We start from the raw sequence: 23,135 nt of genomic DNA on the forward strand, positions 1-23,135 counted from the left end.
AGACGGACACTTATTTTGAATGAACAAGGAATGAACCCTAAATTATGTAAAAGGCACCACCAGGAAAGGCAACTTGAGGGCAAACGTCACGATAAATGTCTGGAACGTGTCATTCAAAGTGTGGTTAGTCTGTGAACAGAACGAACTGCATGCCTTACATCTCTTTACACGTCTTCACAAACACACACACACGCACACACCGATTGACCAGTCTGCTCAAACACCGAAGGCTTCTCGCTGCTGTTTGCCCTTGTCTAATGGCTGTGAGCCAATGGCTGCCCTGCTCCTCCTGACCTCCTCTGAGGGGACGCAGGAATGTTTACCGTGCCGGCCCATGGTGGGTGGTCCCACAGCCGGCCTGCAGGAGCTCATCTTTACCCATTTTACAGCCTGATCTGCGTTTCCAAAACTATTAGCGATGCTCAGCACGCAAAGCTGAACACAGAACTAGTCAGGCATTTGCTACACCAGGTTCTATGCTGGGATGCTAGCTGCAATACCATAGATGTCATTTCAATCGAGAATGGTGGAAGATACCGCTGAGGCTGTCAAGTTCTTTGAAATTTGTGTACTAAAGACACCCACATCCAACATCTTCCTGATAAATAATTCAGCTGAAGAACATGAGAAGCGTCTTTTTTCCTTTCACTGTTTTCTGTTTTGCAATTTAAACAAAAAATTGTGTATTAAAAAAATGCATTGACAAGTATCTTACTGACTCATACCGTTTTAGTTTTTAAATTTTTTTTTAATCAAATAGCACCCCCTTGTGGCCAATATATCACCTACAACCCAAAGCAAAAATGATGGAAACCATTTTATACAAGGCTGGAGAAGTCGGACTATCATTATGAAACATCTATAATGGTCAGACAATTAGGGAACATCATCGGGCAAATGCATAACACCATCTGTGACCTATATTATTATCACTGTGTGCAGTTGTTTGTATACAGTAAGATGAGCAGCTTTACCAAAATGACTTTTCAGAAATTCATAGATTCTTGAAAAGCAATGTTAAAAAAAATCAACAAATATCTTTAGTACTTTAGCTTTAAGCTGGGGTTCAGTTCAATTTTATTTCCATTTGAATAAATCATTTTAAGTGTGACTCACATTACTTAAGTACCATTGTAAATTTCTTTGCTGTTGAAATGAAGAAAAAATTCAGCTCCTGAGTGCTACATCTTGATGAGGTTCTTGTTCTTTGTTGTAGTGATGGTCAGTCCCAGACAGAAACAGTAACTGCCCATATTCTCACCCACAGGGTATATGATGCTGTCATGGCTAAATAGCAATGCTATCAGAGAGCATGCCTGCCAATGTACGTATTTTGAAATTTAAAGAGGACACTGCAGCATTGGGACAGGTGAAAAACTGCAAAACAGTTACACGTTAAAGTTAAAGCTAAAGAGAAAAATGCACGACAAATGAAGTCTCTATCCAGTGCTTCAGTCGGGTTTCTCTATTCAGACGGCACTAATCTCCAAATCATAACCGAGGATGACGTTTTCCTTCCATTTTAGAACAGCTGTTGCGTTCTGAATAATTGCCCTCTGAGAGAAAGTGGGTTTGATTACCCAGTAAATTAGGCTGCCTGGAAGAGGCCCGCTCGAGGCGTCCCGCATTTCGCGGAGGGAATGCCTCGGTGAAAGATGTGAAAAACGGGATTCAGTTCCCCCGCTGCACCCCGCCCCGAGGTCTGACTCAGCCCCCCCCCCCCCCCGCCCCACCCCAGGACTTTCGCTTGCCGAAATGTCCGTTGTATTGAGTCACTTTCGGCCGTACGGTAGCGGGGAATAATGTTTCCATCCCACCGGAGTTCATTCCGGCGATAGCTCGTGTAGCAGTCTTTCCCCCCCCCCCCTCGTTGGTTCCCATGACATAACCGTCAAAACAGAAATGTCAGGAGCAGCTGCTGCTCTGGGGGCCTCCTTTCCGAGGGTTTCCACTAATCCGGCGTTCCTGACGATGGAGTCATGACCGAGGTTAGGAATTCCCTGTCAGACAGAGAACTGCAACCTCCTGCCACTCCCCTCCCCAGAGCCCTTAACCTCCGCCCCCCTCCCTCCCACTCCCCCCTCCTCCTCACACCACTGATTCAACACTGGAACCAATGTGCAAGCAAGGCCCCCTCCCATACTGAAATAATAAATAATAAATAATAAAACAAATAAATACTGCTTTATTAGTGGACTAATTAGATCAGTGTGTCGATTTACCCAGGGACAAACAAGGTGGGGAAATCTCCATGGGGTGAGCATGAATGTCATCGTCCTTTTGCGAGATTGACAGGATGCCTGATTTCACACACGGAGGTGGCATTTTGGGAAAACATGAGGCAATGTTGTATCCAGGCAACTGTGCTTCCTTTAGCGGGGGCAAGGGTCCTTTGTGTGGTAGGAAACTCAGCTGGCCTGATGAGGAAATCACAATGCAACACTATCCAACAGGGATTATAAAAGCGAAAATATGTAGTCATAACATTTTTTTTTTTACATTTTTGAATTGAGAAATGGTCTCTCATTGCAGGAGACTGTGTCACCAGATCACCATGACATAACAGAAACCCCTCTCATAATTTACCCAGACTTTCTACCCCACAGTAGCTATTGTCATTTATCTTGAGTTTAACCATCACAGACACACTCCAAAAGAGCTAAATTAATAAAAGTCTACTGTTCTATGGAACCTCAAATATACCGCTTCTCAAGAGTCTTGATGGGTTTGCCCGAAAAGCCACATTCTTAACTCAGACATCAACCCATTTCAAATTAAAATCACTTACAGTATGTCTTCATTCGTATACCAAACCGCACAAAGCCTTACTCAATGTACCAGGTCCTTAAAACCTTCTGACCATTGACTATCAACATAACTGACTGAAAACCCAAAGAATTATGGGAAGGTATCGGAAGGGGCTTCTGTCAGAATTTTAAAAACATACAAATACAGAGGGTGAACGACTTATCTCTTTGATTAAATAAAGTCCTTGATCTGTTGTTTTTTACAAGTTCAAGTACCATGAAATCAAATTTCAAAGAATCACTAGTAAAATAGCATAATAAAAGTAATGAGTGAGTGTTCCATAGACGAGTAAAATGCTTTAACAACACAAACTTTATTGAACCTTGAAAAAAATCATATACAGGCAAAGTACACAAAGTTACAGAACACAAGTAAAGCTTTCACATAGAGGGGAACTGACAGATCCTCCGTGTGTCAATGTGCAAAGATATTTTACTTAGTTTAATATAAAACTGTAAGTATCAGTCTAGTATAAAACATACAATATGCCATGTGGTATTGGATAATACGGTTTTTTTATCATAAAAAATACATATTGTATTGCTGAAACATTCAAAAATACTGAAAAATATTTTTATATTTGCACAGCAAATACCCCTTTAAAAATATGACCGTATGGCCCAGCCCTGCTCCCAATGCCTGTTAGGCCTGTCTCAGCACCTCAGAGTCTGAAGTCAGGGCAAAATGTCCTCCCGTACTGAGGGCATTCAAACCAATACGCAGTACTCACGTCAGAGTAATGAAAAAAGAGAAAAGAACGACAAACAAATGAAATATCTTGACAGGATGTGAGAAAAAAAGAAGAAAAAAACAATGAAAACAGAGACAACTGTGCATGATGCAGCAGCAGCGTATCACAAGTCCAAAATAAATAATCAAATACAAAAAAAATTACGCCTTTCAGCATGTCTTTCTAGTTTCTGATAATTTCCTGAGTGTTGAGTAATATTCAATTCACTTTTAAAGTAAAAAGTATGACAACAAAACAATTACACAAGCACTGTTCCTTGAAGCTACGCTACTATTTTGTAGCATCAGAACTTCATAAGCTACCAAATCTGCAGGATGGATGCATCTAGCATTACATTTGCTGTGTGTAAATGTTGTTAACCTTCTATTACAAACACAATTCTTCCATTTTCATGTCATCGCAGTTTGCCGGACACTTGTTCAGAATAAGATTTCTTTTAAAATTAATCTATGGCAGCATATTCTCTGGCATTATGTAATAACGGAAACAACTCCATTAGCATATAATCCTGGGTATGGTTTGATGGAATTCAGCAGCGGTGCTGTGCTACACCAGCTATTTTTTTAAAAGTCAGAAGATGAGGTTGATTGACAGGAAGTGGATAGAGCTGGATCTGTGGATTGCCCGTTTAACAGCTGGGCTGCAGCTGGGCGGAGGCGGGTCACTTCTGCGGATACATGGAGCCCGCAGCGATGGAGGACAGGCCGGTCTTTCTCCCAATCCAGCGGTTATATTTGGTGACCCTGGTGTAGACCCCCGGGCGGAATTTCCGGGAACACCCCTCCCCCCAGCTGACGATTCCGAAGAGGAACAGGCGGCCGTTCGCCTCGCACACCAAGGGCCCCCCCGAATCTCCCTGCGGGTGACACGGCAGCGGGACCGTCAGAACACGGACGGGACGGACGCAGCTTTTAAAATGGTGGACACTGCGATGAGCATGATTATGTTTCACAATGTTTGCAAAATGCCATTATTCAGCACAGGCCACTCCACACATTTTGGAATGCTGCTTGATGTATTTCTGGGTTTTATTAAATTGGTGTGTTCTCTCTTCTGGTTCCACACAAACAATGTTGAGACTGGAGTACAAAAAAATTGGACTAATAAGAATTTGATTAGAACTTTCAATGTGAGTGGGGAAAAAAGCTAAACGGTGAAATACTGTAGAACACAAGGTTTTCTCATGACATTTCCAAGTTGTTAATGTTAATTTGATTTTCTGCATTAACGTTTGCAGTGAGCAGAGGTAGCATTGGAGGCAGAACATGCTGAAGGTCGTAAGCATGCAGTACCTTGCAGGAGTCTATTTTCCAGTCAGGACTGCCGGCACAAAACATGTTGTTGGTCACCATCTTTCCGTAGTAGTCGTTGCTTGTGCAGACGTCCTGGGACAAGAGCTTCACCATGGCCTCTCGTAGGTACTGCGAGTTATGCCAGATCCCTGCAGCGGGAAAAAGGTCAAAGGTCAAATGGAGATAAAGGTTCTCGATGGAGCCTCGTCGCTTTGGGTAGCGACCGCGGGCACGAACAGCAGCCTCACCTTCCCGCTCTTTCCCATATCCAGCAATTTCACAGGTGACCCCCGCAGGGAGCATCTGATTGGCTGGGGGCAGGCAGACCGTTCTCACCGAGCTGGACTCTTCCGCACACCTACCATCATTTCCGATTATCTTCAGCAAGGCTGGAAAACACCAGTGCAGGACACTGAGTGATATAATTACCTCACTTACTTGCTTGGCCATTTATTATCTCTCTTCAGGATGACAAAATATTGTTGATATTTTTCATATTATCCATATAATTTGCTGGAAATGTATTGAAGCAATTAGGGGTTAAGTACTTCACTTATTGGTGTAGGACAGGATATTTTCTATTGGAAGATAATAAGAGCTAGGACTGATGCAGTATAGGTATGGGTGAAATTACTTAACTTTGGCTTCACCTGCCTGAACTGCCTTCCTGGTCTATAGAGTATTTATATTTATATTAAGAAATTCATAGTTGTTTTATAGTATGTTTTCAGATAAGAGCTCTGCTTTAATGCATATGACCTGTAAAGAACTACAAAAGGAAGTCTAACCGATATCATTGTTGTAGTTTCCGTCACTGTTGTCGAACCCGTGGTGAATAATGAGTTCATCCACGCGGAACTTCTGTTCTCTCTCGTAGTCGGTCTCATTGACGGCGTTCTTTCCCAAAAAGACGGAGAGGCGATGAAGTTTGGTTTCCGTGCTGTGATGAAACGAGAAAAAAAACAAAATAACACTAAACACATGAGAATTCAAAGGCCACTCCCGTGCGGAATACTCAGTCAACCAGGAAAACAAACGCATCTGCTCCGACGGAAATAAAAAATTACAGTTAAAGGTCATTGCAGCCCGCGGATGTGCAGCTCCCGTTATTCAGTATAGGAAGTCAATTGAGTGGTAAAGCGGAACGGGTGTATTTACCCGTCTGGGAAGCAATGGGCTGCCGTGACCACCCAACAGGGAGAGATGAGGCTGCCGCCGCACTTAAACACTCTCTCCGAGAATCGACCCCTCCAGAAGATGGACGCGATCCATGGGTGCGACTCCACCGCGGTGACCTTCCCCCCGACGATCTTCAGCAGTTTCCCGGGCCTTTCTCCACATCTGGAGTCTGTCGGAAACAGGCGTGGACACTGTCCTCATGAAAAAAGCGCGCATTTCACAGCTGCAAAGACACAGTCATTCTCCACTGGAATGTCTCAAAACGTAATTGATGTAACATATGCTGTTTTTCACATCGAAAGAAGTTGCAGTAACCTTTAATTTCCACGCTTGGGTGTGTTTCCAAATTGGCTAGTATGTGTCATCTACTCTGGTAAATGTTTTGAAAACTGACCTTGATGTCCATAGATCAGTGTCTACCTCTAGATGTTAGCTCATAAGTTTCCCTATAGTTCCAAAATGAGATTGACACTAGATTGTTATTTAATGTTATTTAATACATTGAAACTGGCAAAGATCTGCAAAAAGCACCGTTTTCCTTTGTGGAAGAGTAGAATAGTAACCCACCTGTTTCTGCTCTGCTTGGTTTGTGTAGACTTTGTGGACCAAAAAAGTCTGCAAGGAGACAGAGAAAATTATTTATTGAATTCTTCAATGTGACTTATTGAGCATATAGCAAATGTCTTCAGATTACATTCACATCTAATGTTACTGAACCTTATTCATTTCCAGCCCCAAAACAACCACATTGTTTCCTATTACATATATGTACGTATTATGTAGAAAAGACTGTCAATACTAGCTTTCATAAGAGAATATATCAATTTAATAAATGCTTGCACTATTCAAGCAGTAATGCTGAACTCATCACCAGCTGATGGAATCATTGATAATGCATCTATGTCTATATTTATGTTTACGTCTATATTTTCACAAGAATGAGAGCTGTTAGTGGACACTGATATAATGATATTAAACTGTTGGAAAGATTGTCCATCTTCCACCCATCCCACAGTCCTAACTGTGTAAGAAGAAGTCCAGAGTTTGCATTGCCTGTATCTCTGTCCTTCTTCGCCATTCATGTGTGGTATTCTGCCTTTTGAGTTCAGTCCTGATTTGTCATACCTGAGTAAACTGTGGAAGGGAGGGAGCGTGCTGTTCGCCGATTCAGCTCATTCTGTGAGGAACAACAATGTTGTCAAGAAAAAAAAATTATAGTAGCGGGCATATTTCCTGAAATGAAATATTGTTATTTTAGGCACATTATATTAAATAAACTATGGGGAGAATTCCAGCTTTTTTCCAATTTTTTTTGTATTCAGAAAATGACTGAATGTGTTTTGGATTAGTTACATAAAAGCTGGTTTTGGAGGTAAATGAAGGGAGATTTTACTGGGGTTTCTATTTGATTTAGATCATGCATAGAAATCACTGATTTTGAATGTGCCAAATACATATATAGTCAAGTTAAAACACTGAATGTGAGAAACATTTTACAGCTGAAAGCTTTTTGTTAGACATGATTTTTCAGACAAAATTTTCTTCCTTACCACTTCAAGGGAAGAGATGATTTCCACAAATGCTGTTAGAATGAGTAACAATTTCATCCTTCTGAAAAATTGGCTACTAATTTATATGGAATTTCTGAAAATGAACAATCAACAAAAATGAAATCCTTTAGTAAAGTAAAATATATGTAAAGTATTCTTACATATAACAACAATACAATTATTTGGCAAACAGGCTGTTATAAAATAACAGTATAGTGTACTGTCCGTAGGGTGAATTCAGATCTACATAGCTTACTTCTTCAGATTAACTTCATATATAACGGAAGAGTAACTTAAAATTTTACGTCAATACTTAAAACAATTGCTGTTAAAATTGAATCTGCTGTCAGGTTCAATACTTGTTAATAAGCTGTATTAGTTATGAAACCTCTTCATCATCCACTTGGAACATTTTCCAGATCAAGCCTGCTAGGGTACTGGTATTAATTAATGAATTAATGTTTGAAGCAGAAAATAAATAATTTACTGTCACAAATAAGAAATAAGTATTTTTGCCTGAGCATACAAAATAACATCCTTAGAAATACATAACACAAATATAAATCGCTACATTTTTATGGTGCCCAATTCATAACATAAACAAAAAAAAATGCTGAGCTTGATTTATACTGAAAAATCAATCACAGAATTACATTTCAATGTTCAGCATTTGTAAAATGAAGAAATTAAAAGCAATACATTGAGGCCAGCACAAATGGAATATAAGCTTGCCAGGACACGCTTCCCATAAACACTTTACAACTTAAAAACATCAAGATACTGTGTTGTTAACCCAAGACCACAATATAATCACACCTCTCATTCTAAATGAAAAAGAGAACATAGACCTCTGAGCTGTTATACATTTTTGTCTGAGGCCGCAGCATGTGGCCTCAGTACAATGAAGGAAGCAATAGCCTCTTGTTGCACAAACATTTTCCTTTCGATAGGCTGAGAAGCTTACCTGCTTATGGAGATCAGGGTTCAGAGGTTCAGATCTTTGCAGCTTCAATTCAAGCACTTGTTCGGTCCCTGTTCTGCGGCATAGGCAATTCCTTATAAACGCGGGGAAGAGATGTGATTGGTCGATGGGAGGGCCCGTGATTTGTGTGGGACATGTGCCGGAAGGCATGTGCGGATGGCTGTGACTGCAGGGAAGCAGAAACTCGATCCGTGATTCATATGTGATGATGAAAACGACGCCCCCTCCACAGATTGCCACTTCAATATGGGGAAGGAAACTTGCCTTAAAAGGAAAATATGTTTTTCAAGGCATCATGCCTATTGGTCTAATATTCCCCCTCAGTCGATGTAAACTATGAGATATACACTGATATTCTTATTTCTAAGGAACTATTATCATTATTACTACTACTACTACTACTATTATTATTATTAATAATAATAATAATAATAATAATAATAATAATTTTCCAAAGCCAACGTAAGTCATACACACCACATGTGCTCAGTCATATCTTGATTAATTATAAACATGAGAACCCAAATGCTTTCATGTCTTATGTTAGCAACCATTCAAAACATTCCTCATTGGCTGCAGGCAGTAACGCGTTGGTGTACAGTGAACTGCCGCTTGTGACTTAGCGACACAGGGTTAAAAACCAGAGGTGTCAGAGGGTGCCCATCAAGGATGATAAACGCAGGTCAGAGTTTCAAGTGCCACCTCGCTGCGTTTGCCTAAATAAAAGAAACAGGCATTCAGGCCCTCTGACTGGTGCCTTAGTCATACCATTCATGGCATGCAACAATAGCCGTGTGCCAGCTGGAAAATGATAGATATTATTGGTGCCATGTCAATGTTAATTCTTACGATTGAATAACAATATTTCCTGGTTCTTACCACAATAAACAACCAATTATATTATCACTGTGAACAAAGGTTTAACAAATGGTTTAACAAACATTTAAAAAATGCATACTGACAACAAGAAGATGAACATTGAATATTAATATAAATGCAAACGTAAATATGCAATTCATATACCTTACAGCAATGTGTAAAGTTCCCTGTGGTAGCAGATTCTGTTCACCTTAAGTAAATAGAGAATGGAAAATAGAGAGAATGCAGGGCTCACTTTCAGTACAATATTTCTTCATTAATGTATTGTATGTGTGGTTGGAGAGTTGTAGAGGCCATGTTGACTCATATGTGCGAACATATGTTAGTGAAGACAGTCAGCATTATTAAAGAAGACTGTTGAGAGCATAACAAGGAAGGAAGCCTGTCACAGGAAAATGCACTTCTAACTCTTGGAGGGCATGAATCATCAGTCTAAAACCTCAAAATAGCACAGCTAAAGAACATAATGGCAATTTTTGTTCTTCTTTTATCACTTTACAAAGCAACAAAGGGAGTTGGGCATTATAAACACGTGGGAGTTGGGCATGTATGGCAGAGAACATAATGATAATGAAAATGAATATGTGTTAAAAAAAATAATAATAATAATTATAGCCCAGGCATCCATCCCTAATTTAGAATGTCAAATTGCATAATTTCCTCCCCAGTCTTTGCAAGTTATGTAACATTAAAATATGCTGAATAAGCAACTTTATTTTTACATTAGCGCAAATGCCTCACTGGGTATGTTACTCATACCATAATCCTCACGTCAAAAAAACGAAAAAAAAACAAAAAACAAACAAACAAAAAAAAAACCCATCAGTTTACAGCCCAATCAAATCAAGCAGCTCAATTGAAACAAAACACATCGTCAGGTGTGACTGCTCAACAGGAATGTTCGTATGAATGTCAGCTAACATCTTTATTGTATGAAACGGTTTATGAAAATAGAGCAACAGAACAATGCTAAAAAACCCCGGCGTTCAATGACTCGCACGCCTCAGTCAAGACGAGAGACTTGCTTGATTTCGCAGTGACGTCACTTCTGCGGAAAGTACAGTGCAGAGTCGCCAGCGCCAAGCAGAAAAATATGTGGTGGACATTTTATTTCTTGTAAATATGAAGGGCTGATAAACAAGATCTGCTGTTTTAGGTTTCCTCCATAACTCATAGATTCACTGGGATTTAATTTATAGCCTACAGGCGCGCACGTATTTTTCTAGGGCTTTTTTATCCACCGCATCAAGTTTGTTTACGTAACGTTTGCTAGCTAGCAGCTAGTTGACGGGCCTAGCAAGCGGTAGAGTAGCCAGCGCTAACGCTAGCTAGCTAACTAAACCCAGAAAAATGGATCTTAACGTCCTGGTGTGAATTCGTTACAAAGTAAAACATTAATTGGATGTCGGTATTTAATCTGAGGAAAATAGTATAACGAATCAAGGTAAGGGGACGACGTTGCAGTTGTGAATGTTTATGAATCATTTTGCTAGTTAGCTGCTAGCTTCTAACTCTGGTGGTGGTGGTTGAAGCTTTAGCAACGTCACTTCTGGGAAAGACAGGGCGGTGTGTGAGAAGGATAGCACCTGAAAGAAATAACCGGAGGTGGGGACAAGATAAAGGCTATAAAGGACTACTTGAGTTTAATTTCAAGGTGCCCTTTTTGATATTCTAGCTATCTGTATGCTTTTATCTCGCTGTATCTATAAATCAGAGCATGTTTGTTTACATAGCCAGTCCAGGTATACCTAGCTAGCGAACTATGCAGGAGCTGCTGACAGCGTTTAACTCGTCCGTTTTTGATGTTCACGGGACAAACACGATATTAAGACAATGCATCTTCGACTTCATGTCTTCATGTCTTCTAGTTTGAACTTAGTTGTCAAACTTGCTAGCCACATTGACAGGCCTGCGACAAAATATGGCCAACTAGCTTTCTAGATGTAACATTAATAAATCTAACTTAAGGGAAACGATGTGATTGAACAGTATTGTTGTAGTCTAACGTCGGTTACATTTGCGAATGCTAACGTTAATGTGAATGATAGGAATGTAGCTAGATAGGTCGCCCCAGTTCTCTTTTGCAAATGGCAGTGTTGGTTTATGTTCCTGGAAAACATGCCTGAAATGCCCTGATTGTCAACAACTGCGACTAGTGACTGCTACAAGTGCTTAGAGTATGCAAGCGTCGAGCGGATATTCTAACCTCAGCGGCACGCCTATAGCAGCTCCACCACGCCTATAGCAGATCCACCACGCCTATAGGAGATCCAACACGCTGCTCAGTGATGGCAACGTTAGATACGTATTGTTTGATGAGGTACAGAAAATGGTGTGACATTAAGTGTACTGGTCTTATCTCTTTCAGCCCAGAATGGAGAGACCCCCTTTCAGGCAGAATCAAGTGTGTGGACTATGGGAGATGAAAGAGAGGTTGGGGACAGGAGGTTTTGGTCACGTGTATTTGTATCAGCATCAGGTGAGTGTTACTGTTGAAGTGATGTCTGTTTCTGGTCTGATGTAATACAAGCTCTCTTTTGCACGCTGCATAAATTAGCTTTCACTTTGAGGGATGTCAATTCATGTGGTTTGATAGAGGTAATTAAGTTGATGTATGACTTAACTTGCTCTATTTCATGGCTAGCCAGATTTTTTCAGTGATGTAGACTTGTCTGTCTTTTTTCTTTTGGTACAGATGATAATTTCAGTGAACCCGACTTCATGTGTTTGTTGTTTGTGTTCGTTGTTTTAGGAAACCTCGGAGAAAATCGCAGTGAAGTTGTGTCGCCTGGAGCTGACGCCAAAGAACAAAGACAGATGGAGCCGTGAGATTCAAATCATGCAGAAGTACGTTTGGAGAGGCCCTGCTGTTTAAGAATTATTACCTGCCTTTCTTTCCCAGCTTGGTTCTCTTTAGTGCCCTGGGAACATGGAATGATTCTAACAGCCAAAAGCCCTGTGATTGATGTCACATGCAGAATGCAGTGCTGCAGGATAGAGTACACACAACATCAGTATTCAATATTTGCTCGCAGAGCTTGTACTTTATATGCGAGTCACCTCAAGGGTTGGGCTTGTTAGCAACCAACCAGCTAACTAACTAAGAAATAACTCGGTCATTCACTTGCTTACTCAGGTTTAGCAGGATGAAGATTGTCCACAAGGGGGCGCTATTAGCACTCAAGTAGCTGAATGGTGCTTTGCGCCAACGGCACTGTGTCTTTGTTGGTTTAAACTTTTCAGCCCACATATTTACGATTTGAACTCGTACAGGTATAATAATGATTTATTTGATGTGGATGCTGTGAAAGTGAACAGCTTTGCTTGTGTGTTAAGTTCAGTTTTTTTTGTTTTCGTTGAACAGGCTGGATCACATAAACGTGGTGACAGCCCGGGACGTGCCCGAAGAGATGAAACCCATCGCCCTGAACGATCTTCCCCTCCTGGCGATGGAGTACTGTTCCAAGGGAGACCTGAGAAAAGTGCGGAAATACCGTCTTTTACCATCTCGTAGAAGGCAGCCATTTTGTTCACATTGTACCCAAGTTTTTTGCCCGTGAATGTTTAACAATCTCTCTGCACCTTCTCTAGATTTTGAGCAAGCCGGAGAATTGCTGTGGAATGAAAGAGAGTGAAGTCCTGTCCTTACTCGGTGATGTTGGTATGTGTTCTAGAGTCTGTTGCACAACTACACTACTCGTGCAGTCTGTAACACGAATAGGCGAAATGGGGGGGTTTCCATATGGCCAGTTCCACTTCTATTGAAATGCAGAATGACTCATTTTTTGCCGGTTGGGGTTTCCACTGTATTTTTTAGGCTTCGTGTGATTTATGAAGTACAAAGAGAAGAAAGTGCAGTGTATAGATGCTCTAACAGACCATGTTATTATTATTATTATTATTATTGTTATTATTATTGTTATCAGATAGGTATGGACAGTAATCACAAAGGGCCCAGTGAAGGTTGAGGATATGGCGTGTGTTTCATGGTGTCTTTATGTCTAAACGGCTGTAAATCCATCTGTTGCAGGGTCAGGCATTCAGTATTTACATGCAAACAAAATTATCCACAGAGACCTGAAACCAGAGAACATTGTGCTGCAGGACATCAGCGGGAAGGCGAGTGGAGCATAATCTTTCCGGAAAGATCTTTCTGTGGTTACGCATTCAGATTTAAGTAGCGTTCTACAGATCAGCCTCTGAGATGGAGACTGGTTTACTGAGACAAAACGCATTGAGGAAACCTGTAGATTTGGTCTCTGTTTATTTAGTGAATTAATTTATTCTGTATTTTTCCGTTTTTTTCCACATGCAGTTAGTTCACAAAATCATAGATTTGGGTTACGCCAAAGACCTCGATCAGGGGAGTCTCTGCACGTCCTTTGTGGGAACCTTGCAGTACCTGGTGAGTGCGGGCGCCATCTCTGAGTCTGATTAATTTAGTACGGTCATATCTGTATGTGACAGTGCCCCTTTGAGTTAGAGGCAGGGCTGTTCGCTGCCCGTCCTGTGTGATCTGTGATTATCCACTTTGACAGGCGAATCTGAGCAGGTGTTGTTCTGTTACTTTGGCAACACTATATTTATTTGTCAGAGAGCTGATGTCTATTGAAGGTTCCAAAGTCCCGAGGCCTGGGATCAGACCTCGCATGGGCCGATGCCCACTGTGGGTGGTAGCCCTGCAGGATGACACCTGATTGGCGGTGGCGTTGCCCAGGGTTACAGAGGGGTGCATTTGACTGGCACTTGGCTGGGATTTAAATCTCATCTTTTCCCAGGGACCCTTTCTATTGATTGAGCAGTTTTAAGTTTCCAAGTTTGCCTGTTATTGAGGGGAAAAGGGGGGGGGGGGCAGTTTGATTTAATGGGTGTGAGGGCATTTTCCTGTAATGCTCTGTGTGATTACTCTCTTCTCTTTAAGTGTCCGGTTGTGCTCACAGGAATGTAACTGCGCTGTTTCAGGCCCCCGAGCTGTTTGAGAACAAGCCTTACACGGTGACGGTGGACTACTGGAGCTTCGGCACCATGGTCTTTGAATGTAGCTGTGGCTTTCGCCCCTTTCTGCACAATCTGCAGCCCGTGCAGTGGTGGGTTCCTGCTCTCCTCAAGTGCTGTCAAAGCGTGTGCATGTGATGTAAGATACAGCAGCCAGTTTCTGAGTTCATACTGAGGCCACTGCTAAAGGCACAGTTAGCAGTATTTGCACAGTAGTATTGAGTACAAAGTAACTGAAAGGCAGGCTGGTATTGCTCTTTGCACTGTTAAACACCTAAATGCACAAAATGGGAAGCAAATCAATATTTTTTCTGGAATAGCAGGTAGCATATTGTGCATTTTTTCATTTTAACAAATCGTTTTTTTAAATAGTCAGTGATCTGCTTATAAGAAGATTTGCTAATATTTCCTAAAAATTAGACCCAATATTTGACAGTTAACCGTGCATGGTTTGTGGAGTGTGCACATAGGTGCACACAGTATCACAGTTTTCAAGTGGACTGTGAAAGCTGTAGCACATTTCAACAATTGTTTCCCAGCTGATGAATCTCAGTAGGAGCAAAAGCTTCAGGAAACCGTGAGAGATCCTCACTCTGCCTCACCAAGAAGCTCCGTCAAATGACATCTCACGCAAAATGATCATGGATACCTTTCCGTTCTTTGTTACAGAACAGAGTAAACGCGGTAGCTTTTGCTGTGTATAAAGTACTACATAAAAGAGAATATGACTGTATTTAGCTGATAAGAAATAACAAACCGGTGTGAATTTAACTCTCCGTTAATTTTTAATTTGGTCGTTCTGAAAATGTTTTATAGGACCACTAAAGTGCGCAACAAAGGCCCGAAGGACATCATGGCCGTGGAGGAGATGAACGGGGAAGTGCGCTTCTCTACGCACCTGCCCTACCCCAACAACCTGAGCAGGTCGGCACACGGAATGAGAGTAACACAGAATAGCACCCTGATCTGAGGTCCGATCGTTTCTGAGCTTATCTCCCGGGTCCCCTGCACTGAGCTCTTTATCCCAGCCGGAGCTGTGTGTCTGCAGGACGCTGTCGGAGCCCCTGGAGGTCCTGCTGCAGTTGATGCTGAACTGGGACCCGGTCCAGAGAGGAGGGGGAACTCATCCAGGAACGCAGCAGCCACAGTGCTTCACGGTTCTGGACCAGATTCTCAGCATGAAGGTGAGCCCGACGGTTCCCTCCCCAGCGCCGCTGCAGTGACACAAACCCTCTTTCTCTTTTGGTTTATTGTTTCTGATTTTTTCAGTTTTTCAGCTAATCTGCTCCGCGCACTGCATCTTGCGCAAAGTCTTTAACGAAACAGCACAGATGTTTCATTTTGTGCCATTTAATGATCTTGTGCTCATTATTTTGTGCTATTTTGTCATTTAATAAAATAGTTTGTGCAAGATACAGCGTGCAAGTCTTTTCTCCAAGTACTTGTTTTTTTATCTATTTCTTTTTTATTTTGATCTGAGTTGATCTGAACATACCAGCCCAGTAACCCCTTCAGCCCTTGCTCAGTCCTAGACTTCATCGTGCTTCATAGCCCTGGTGTACGCCCTCAGGTCTGAGGAGAGGACCAGTCTGCTCACCCAGCTCATCTCTCTAACCCCAGGTAGTGCACATCCTGAACATGACCACGGCGCAGATCCACTCGTTCCAGCTGGCCCCGGACGAGAGCCTGCACAGCCTGCAGCAGCGCATCGAGGCCGAGACCAAGATCGACCTGCTCAACCAGGAGCTGCTGCAGGAGACGGGCGTGATGCTGGACCCCCGCAAGCCCGCCGCGCAGTGCGTTCTGGACGGAGTGGTGAGTTCCTGTCGCGCAGTGTGTGCTGAGGAGGTGTTCCTGTAGGCAGTGTGCTGGACGAGTGGTGAGTTCCTGTCGCAGTGTGTGCTTATGGAGTGGTGAGTCCTGTGCAGTGTGCTGTATGGAGTGGTGAGTTCCTGTTGCGCAGTGTGCTGGCGAGTGGTGAGTCCTGTATGCGTGCTAGGAGTGGTGAGTTCCTGTTGCGCAGTGTGTGCTGTATGGAGTGGTGAGTTCCTGTCGCGCAGTGTGTGCTGGACGGAGTGGTGAGTTCCTGTAGTGCAGTGTGTGCTGGATGGAGTGGTGAGTTCCTGTCGCGCAGTGTGTGCTGGACGGAGTGGTGAGTTCCTGTAGTGCAGTGTGTGCTGTATGGAGTGGTGAGTTCCTGTAGTGCAGTGTGTGCTGTATGGAGTGGTGAGTTCCTGTAGTGCAGTGTGTGCTGGACGGAGTGGTGAGTTCCTGTAGTGCAGTGTGTGCTGTATGGAGTGGTGAGTTCCTGTAGTGCAGTGTGTGCTGGACGGAGTGGTGAGTTCCTGTAGTGCAGCGTGTGCTGGATGGAGTGGTGAGTTCCTGTCGTGCAGTGTGTGCTGTACGGAGTGGTAAGTTCCTGTTGCGCAGTGTGTGCTGTACGGAGTGGTGAGTTCCTGTTTATCTGAGCAGAGCGCTTCAGTGGAGGATCTTTCCACTGCTGGTCCTTTGGGCGGAATACTGGGCTGCTAGTGGTGTACAGTAGTGTAGTGCTGCTCGTGTCGGTGTGAAAATATTCACGCTTGTGCTCTCTCTGTCCGGTCTACAGAGGGGCTGGGACAGCTACATCGTCTTCCTGTTTGACAAGAGCCTGACGAAATACTCAGGCCCGTTCACTGCCAGACCGCTCCCAGATAAGGTCAATTTCATCGGTAAGTGTTCACCGCTGATGGTCAACTCTCCAGCAGTATGCATTCCGCACAGGTGCATTGGGTGTGTTTCATCGGCTGAAGATTCAGATAAAAACAGGTCACCATTTTACTGGGATTGTCATACACAGTTCAGTCAGTGCCATTCTCTATGTAATTAGTATTTACATGCAGTTTGTGTATGTCTGTGATTTTTGGTGTAAGTATCACTGGCCTTCCTTCCTTTCTAGAAAGTTCTCTGTGCATTTATAACTCAAAACAGTAGTACCTATCAACCCCCCCCCACACACACCCACCTAATGTATTTACTTCCTCTATATTATTTGAATAAACCTGTTTGCGTATTTTGACACAGTGCGGGAAACCAAGACCCAGTTGCCCCTGACAACGCTGAAAAAGGTGTGGGGGGAGGCGGTGAGCTACATCTGTGGCCTGAAGGATGACTACAGCCGCCTGTTCCAGGGCCAGAGAGCGGCCATGTGAGCTACTTTACTTTCCATTACAGGCATTTAGCTCCTTACCCATTATACTACACTGCCGCCCTGTTAGACCAGGCCTAGTTACACAGAGAGACCTGCTAGACCAGGCCTATTTGCTCAGAGACATGTTAGACCAAACCTGGTTACTTATAGAGACGTACTCCCTCAGCTCCTGTTGACCAGGCCTAGTTACTCATAGAGACATGTTAGACCAGGCTTAGTTACTCATAGAGAACTGTTAGACCAAACCTGGTTACTCATAGAGACATGTTAGACCAGGCCTTGTTACTCATGGAGACCTGTTAGACCAGGCCTAGTTACTCATAGAGAACTGTTAGACCAATGGTAAATGGTAAATGGACTGCATTATAGCTCAGGCTACATGATCCTCCTGTTACTATAGAGACCAAGACTAACTGTTACTTATAGAGACCTGCTCCATGAGCTCCTGTTAAACCTGCCTACTCCGCTCCTGTTAGACCAGGCCTAGTTACTCAGAGACCTACTCCATGAGCTCCTGTTAAACCTGCCTACTCAGCTCCTGTCAGACCAGGCCTAGTTACTCTTGGAGGCCTTTGTGTCAGACCGTACGTGTGAGGGCTGCTCCTGTTCTCCCCTCGCTGTTAGGCTGAGCCTCCTCCGCTACAACACCAACCTCACCAGGTGCAAGAACCACATGTTCGCCGCCTCGCAGCAGCTGAAGGCCAAGCTGGACTTCTTCAAGAGCAGCATCCAGTACGACCTGGATAAGTACAGCGACCAGATGCATTTTGGGATATGTGAGTTGAAAGAAGATAATCTCGTTGTCGATTTCTCAGTGAGAAATGTTATAATATTGTATGTAGGTTTGGTGTGTAAAATGTGTGTTATTATCATCACTTGTACTTTTAATTATTACGCTATTATGAATAATATTTAATTATTATTTATCTTAAAGCCTCTGAAAAGATGCTGAAAGCTTGGCAGGACAATGAGGAGAAGGCAGCTGCGTTTGCACAGGTACTGGTCTAATAAATCATTTCAGAAAACACTGCACTGACAGTAGACATCACCCCGAAGTGTATCGCCCTTCCACTGCAGTGTGTGTTTCACTGAAGTGAATTCAGTTTTCCCTGAGGACATGTACAATACCAGTAAATTTGTGTGCGCTGTCAATAGTAATCAAGTCTACTGTTCTGACTGAAAAGTTATACAAGGGCCATTTTGAAAAGAAATGGCACTGGAAACTAGGCGATTAAATGAAACGAAACTGACAACTGAATTCTGTTTCGGAACTCAAATCAGCAGTTTGATAGTGCACCCACATTGCATATTGGTGGTTATTTCACCTTGATGACTGCTTGTGGCCGTCCTTCCCAGTAGCTGTTTTACTGTATAATCAGTAACATACTGACCTTAAATAAAAAGCCACGCCAGTCGCCTGATCCAGTGATTCATTGGGTATCTGAGCTCCTCGGGTGTCACATGACTATCGCTCGGGATGTGCTTTCTCTCGAAGGTGGCCGAGGTCAGCCATTTGGACGAAGAGATCATGTCGCTGCACTCGGAGATCGTGGAGCTGCAGAGGAGTCCCTACGCCCGTCGCCAAGGAGACATCATGGAGCAGCTGTGAGTGCCTTTGGCTTCGGGCCCAAACGAGCGGCGTTCCCGCCGCGGGTTACCGTGGTGACGGCGCGCGTTAGTAATCACGCCGTTCTGTCCTTTCCAGGGAGGAGAGGGCGATAGAACTCTACAAGCAGCTGAAGATGAAATGTAGAAATGCGCGTAAGTACACACGCGACTTTGGTGTTTAAATCGTAATGTAGATTAGACGGAGGAGTGTTTTTCAGTGGATTGAAGGCCTTGTACCATGTGGGGAAACATCGGCTGATCCCCTAAAAGAGTTAGAGATTGTGTGTGGATCCTTCGGGCTGTGTGTGTGGATCCGTCAGCTGTGTGTGTGGATCCGTCAGCTGTGTGTGTGGATCAGTCAGCTGTGTGTGTGGATCAGTCAAGCTGTGTGTTCTGTCCCTGTGCCCCAGTGCCGGAGCCCCAACATGGCTACAGTGACAGCTCTGAAATGGTGAAGGCCATCCTGCAGACCGTGCAGAACCAGGACCGCGTCCTGCGGGACCTCTACGCTCACCTAAGGTACAGGGACACAGCCTGTTCCCTCCTGGGATCACAGTTCAGCAGCACCTGTGGTCATGCATATGTTTTTAAAAAATATTATTGAGAGGGGTATGTTGTGTTCTTGGTAGAAATGAATATTTCTTATGCTTAGGGGTACCCCTGTAGTTGGGAGAACTAGGCTCATCTACAAAGTGCATTCATCAGTGTATTTTATCACTCTGTGTGCTGCACTTGTTCCTGCTATTTATTTGCTTGCGCCTGATTGGTGAATATTCAGCCAAACGTGCGCTTCATTTCTCCCCACCCCTTACAGTAAGATCTTAATCAGCAAGCAGAAGATAATCGACCTGTTCCCCCGGATCGAGAAGGCTCTGGACAGCATTAAGGAGGCCGACAGCACGGTTGTTCAGATGCAGATTAAGAGGCAGAGGGAGTTCTGGCACTTGCTGAAGATTGCCTGCGTGAGATATTAGAATTATCTTCCACTGTCTTCCCACGAGATTGGTGTGATAGTCTCTCAATGGATTTATTTGTTCTGAAATGTAGTAATGTTGTTTAAAAACATGTAAAAAGAATGCAACCTGTTCGTGGGTAGTGACAAAGTGCATTGCAATTTCATTGATTCTGTACCTTAACCCTTTTAATGTGAAAGCTCACAAATATGCGATTAGAGTGTTAACTGAACATTCTAATGTTGATGTAACAATCACTACTGGTGACAGCGCAATGGTCGTTCAAGAACACTGACTTACAATTTTGAAAAACATTCCAAAAAAACCCCACTCCTCAAAGGGCTAGTGTTGGCTCACCAGAGTTCATTGTTGTGCCAGGCTCAGAATTCCACCCGCAACTCCATAACCACCAGCTCGGACGTGTCCAATCCCTCGACCTGGACACAGGCAGCCCAGCCAGTCAGCAACCCCCATCCTCTCATGTCCTTACCGGGGCCCAACGACAGGTCAGAGCCACCTCCTCCTCCGGCACGATTTCTCCAGCTCGCCCTGTCTGTGGAAAGAAGCAAAGTGCTCCATGTTTGAGCTTCCTTACTGAATCCAGTGAGGACTACACAGGTGTATTCTGAGGGGTGACCGCCTTGGTTAGGTGTGCTTTAACTGGCTTTGTAACCCGTTTGCTTTCTGCCTCAGTGACGCTGTGCCTCGATTGCTGGAGGAGAACCAGAAGTACCTGAACCAGCTCAGCAGTTTGATACAGGAAACCTCTGATGAGCGATCAAAGAGCATAGTGGTGAGTGTGGATTGTCATCCCGTGTGTGTCCAGGGTTTCTCCTAGCTAATTCTGAATAATACGTTTGATGAGCCAGTTGGCAGCCAAAGTTCGGTTAAACCGAAGTGATCAAAAGCCTTCATAAAATCTGGACTTAATGGGATAATTCACCCTAAAGAATGTTATTCGGTCATTCATCATCCTGAGAAATGCCCTCTGACCCAACAGTGACAGCTTTCCGTAGGGTTCTGTTTACGTTCAGAACATTAATTTTTACATTGTGAAGCCTTCAAAAAGAATTCATAAGGTTCAATTTCCTACAGGAATGGATAAGTACAAAAACAGTATTTTCACATAGCAACCTTGCTTCACATGGCAAGGTTCTGCTTTCAAACAGTTGTGCTTCAGTGACCTGAAAATATAAGATCTGCCTTCAACACATTTTTAATTTTGTGCTTAAAGTGTTTTTTTTTCTTTTTCCTCCTTACAGGATCAAGATTGGAGCTGGACTAAGTATGAGTCTTTGTCAGTGAAACTACAAAACTTATAACCGACCAGCAGTCAGTGTCGAGCTCGGTCTGTTGGTGTGGTAACACTAAAGGAGTTTGATGCTAAGCCTGGTCACCAACATCAACTGAATGTTTTCATAGAAACATGCTTGTATATTTCTATGAAAATTTACATCTGTGCTGTTCTGTTCAGCTTCCACCAGTTGCATCGCCAAGTTGTAAGTTCTGTCATGCAATATTACATGGACATTTACTATTATAGATGTATTTTGATTTACTGAATTGAGCGAGTATGAAGGAAAATATGAACACATGCTGTATAATTGTTTTTTCTTTAGATTTTCTTTGTTTTACTTTGGTGAAAAGTTCTATCTTCCCCTTCTGTCAACTTAAAGAATTTATATCATCATATAGATGAAACTGACATCCACAGATTATGTAAGAGTTGTGTAAAGGATATTAATGTCTGTAAACTGCACTTTATTGGCTTAAATGGAACCGAATCAAATCCGTTTCTGAAATTCTTTGTTAAAACCAACCAAGAGTTGAGGGTTCAGTCTGTGAAATCTGTTTAGAAATATTGTTTGTCACATAAATCTTTAAATTCTTGGTCAGAATATATATATATATATATATATATGTATATATATATATATATATATATATATATATATAGTACTTATATATATTCTATATAGTATATTACCCCTCTTATTTTATTTGTACATAACTGTCTGAAGATTTGACGAATATATAATTACACATATTTATTTTTAATTTCATTGATTTGCTCAAAAAAGTATCATCCAGTTTTTCTTTTGTTTGTTTTGTTTTATTTTGGTTTTTTAATCAGCCATAGATTTAAATAGTTAGATTTTTTTCAATGTGTTACACCATGTACACTCCACAGTATAACAGAGCAGTATGCAGTGGATAGAATTTATTAAATATTTTCTGGGTGTGGTCAACTAATTAACTGTGGATCATTGAAACTGAATTAAAGAGGATTGCACTGTACATATATTTTGTTGAAATTAAAAATATAATTAAACAGTAAAAAAGAGAAATATTTGAAGTCCTTATCTGTAACATATTCGAAGAATGACTGAAGTGCAGTTTTATTTATGTATTTTCCTAGATTATCACGTGTATGCCAATTTACATTTAATGGGCACTCATAAAACTTCATATTCCCCAAATTCAGTTTTTTTTTTTTTTGTATTTGATGGATCCTCCAGGCTTATTCACACTTAAGTTGTGCGTCATTTGCAAGTTGAATTCTCTGTTGTGATGATCATTATGACCTGATAATTTGAATGTAATCATCAGTCAGAATGATTATGTTGCCTTGCGGCCACATCGTTACCTGGCCGTATCATTTTAAACATATTCACTAGTGCAATGTAGAGCATGTAGAGTACCAAAAGTGTACAATTCTTGGCTTTTAATGGGACGAATGAAAAGCCAAGAATTACCTGAAATATGTTCATTTATATACATCCCATAAATTACTGTACTGTATAGAGCTCAAATGTATGTAAAGAGAATAAAACAGTGTGATACCGCGCTGGAGGCTGCATGACTGAATTATTATGCTAATTGTGACAACAGGTGCAGTTGGAACCTGGAGACGATCATTTCGCAAGTCCCACAACACGATTTATACT

General features: G+C 42.4%; 2 protein-coding genes across 3 annotated transcripts; one reads left to right on the forward strand and one right to left on the reverse strand.

Annotated features, from left to right (window-relative positions):
• Positions 1-3,124: 3,124 nt before the first annotated feature.
• Positions 3,125-8,704, reverse strand: LOC135243261 (urokinase-type plasminogen activator-like). Its single transcript, XM_064314956.1, has 9 exons — positions 8,545-8,704; positions 7,581-7,674; positions 7,156-7,207; positions 6,598-6,645; positions 6,010-6,199; positions 5,640-5,791; positions 5,100-5,240; positions 4,852-5,000; positions 3,125-4,415 (listed from the first exon to the last, which is right to left on the reverse strand). Exons 2-9 carry the CDS (start codon positions 7,635-7,637, stop codon positions 4,221-4,223), a joined length of 984 nt encoding a protein of 327 aa, XP_064171026.1. The 5' UTR covers positions 7,638-7,674; positions 8,545-8,704; the 3' UTR covers positions 3,125-4,220.
• A 1,764-nt stretch (positions 8,705-10,468) lies between these two features.
• Positions 10,469-23,035, forward strand: chuk (component of inhibitor of nuclear factor kappa B kinase complex). Of its 2 annotated transcripts, none has more exons than XM_064314970.1 (22): positions 10,469-10,885; positions 11,810-11,920; positions 12,194-12,288; positions 12,806-12,923; positions 13,033-13,102; positions 13,472-13,560; positions 13,757-13,846; positions 14,404-14,528; positions 15,253-15,360; positions 15,485-15,620; positions 16,057-16,251; positions 17,045-17,147; positions 17,500-17,623; positions 18,251-18,402; positions 18,561-18,622; positions 19,122-19,231; positions 19,332-19,387; positions 19,645-19,753; positions 20,049-20,196; positions 20,566-20,693; positions 20,881-20,980; positions 21,450-23,035. In XM_064314970.1, exons 2-22 carry the CDS (start codon positions 11,816-11,818, stop codon positions 21,507-21,509), a joined length of 2,283 nt encoding a protein of 760 aa, XP_064171040.1. In that variant the 5' UTR covers positions 10,469-10,885; positions 11,810-11,815; the 3' UTR covers positions 21,510-23,035. The 2 variants fall into 2 exon arrangements, with proteins under 2 accessions (XP_064171040.1, XP_064171051.1); XM_064314981.1 differs by lacking the exon at positions 10,469-10,885 and adding an exon at positions 10,939-11,095.
• The last annotated feature ends 100 nt before the right edge of the window (positions 23,036-23,135 follow it).

Source organism: Anguilla rostrata, chromosome 2, assembly GCF_018555375.3.
Source record: "Anguilla rostrata isolate EN2019 chromosome 2, ASM1855537v3, whole genome shotgun sequence".
NCBI lineage: Eukaryota > Metazoa > Chordata > Actinopteri > Anguilliformes > Anguillidae > Anguilla > Anguilla rostrata.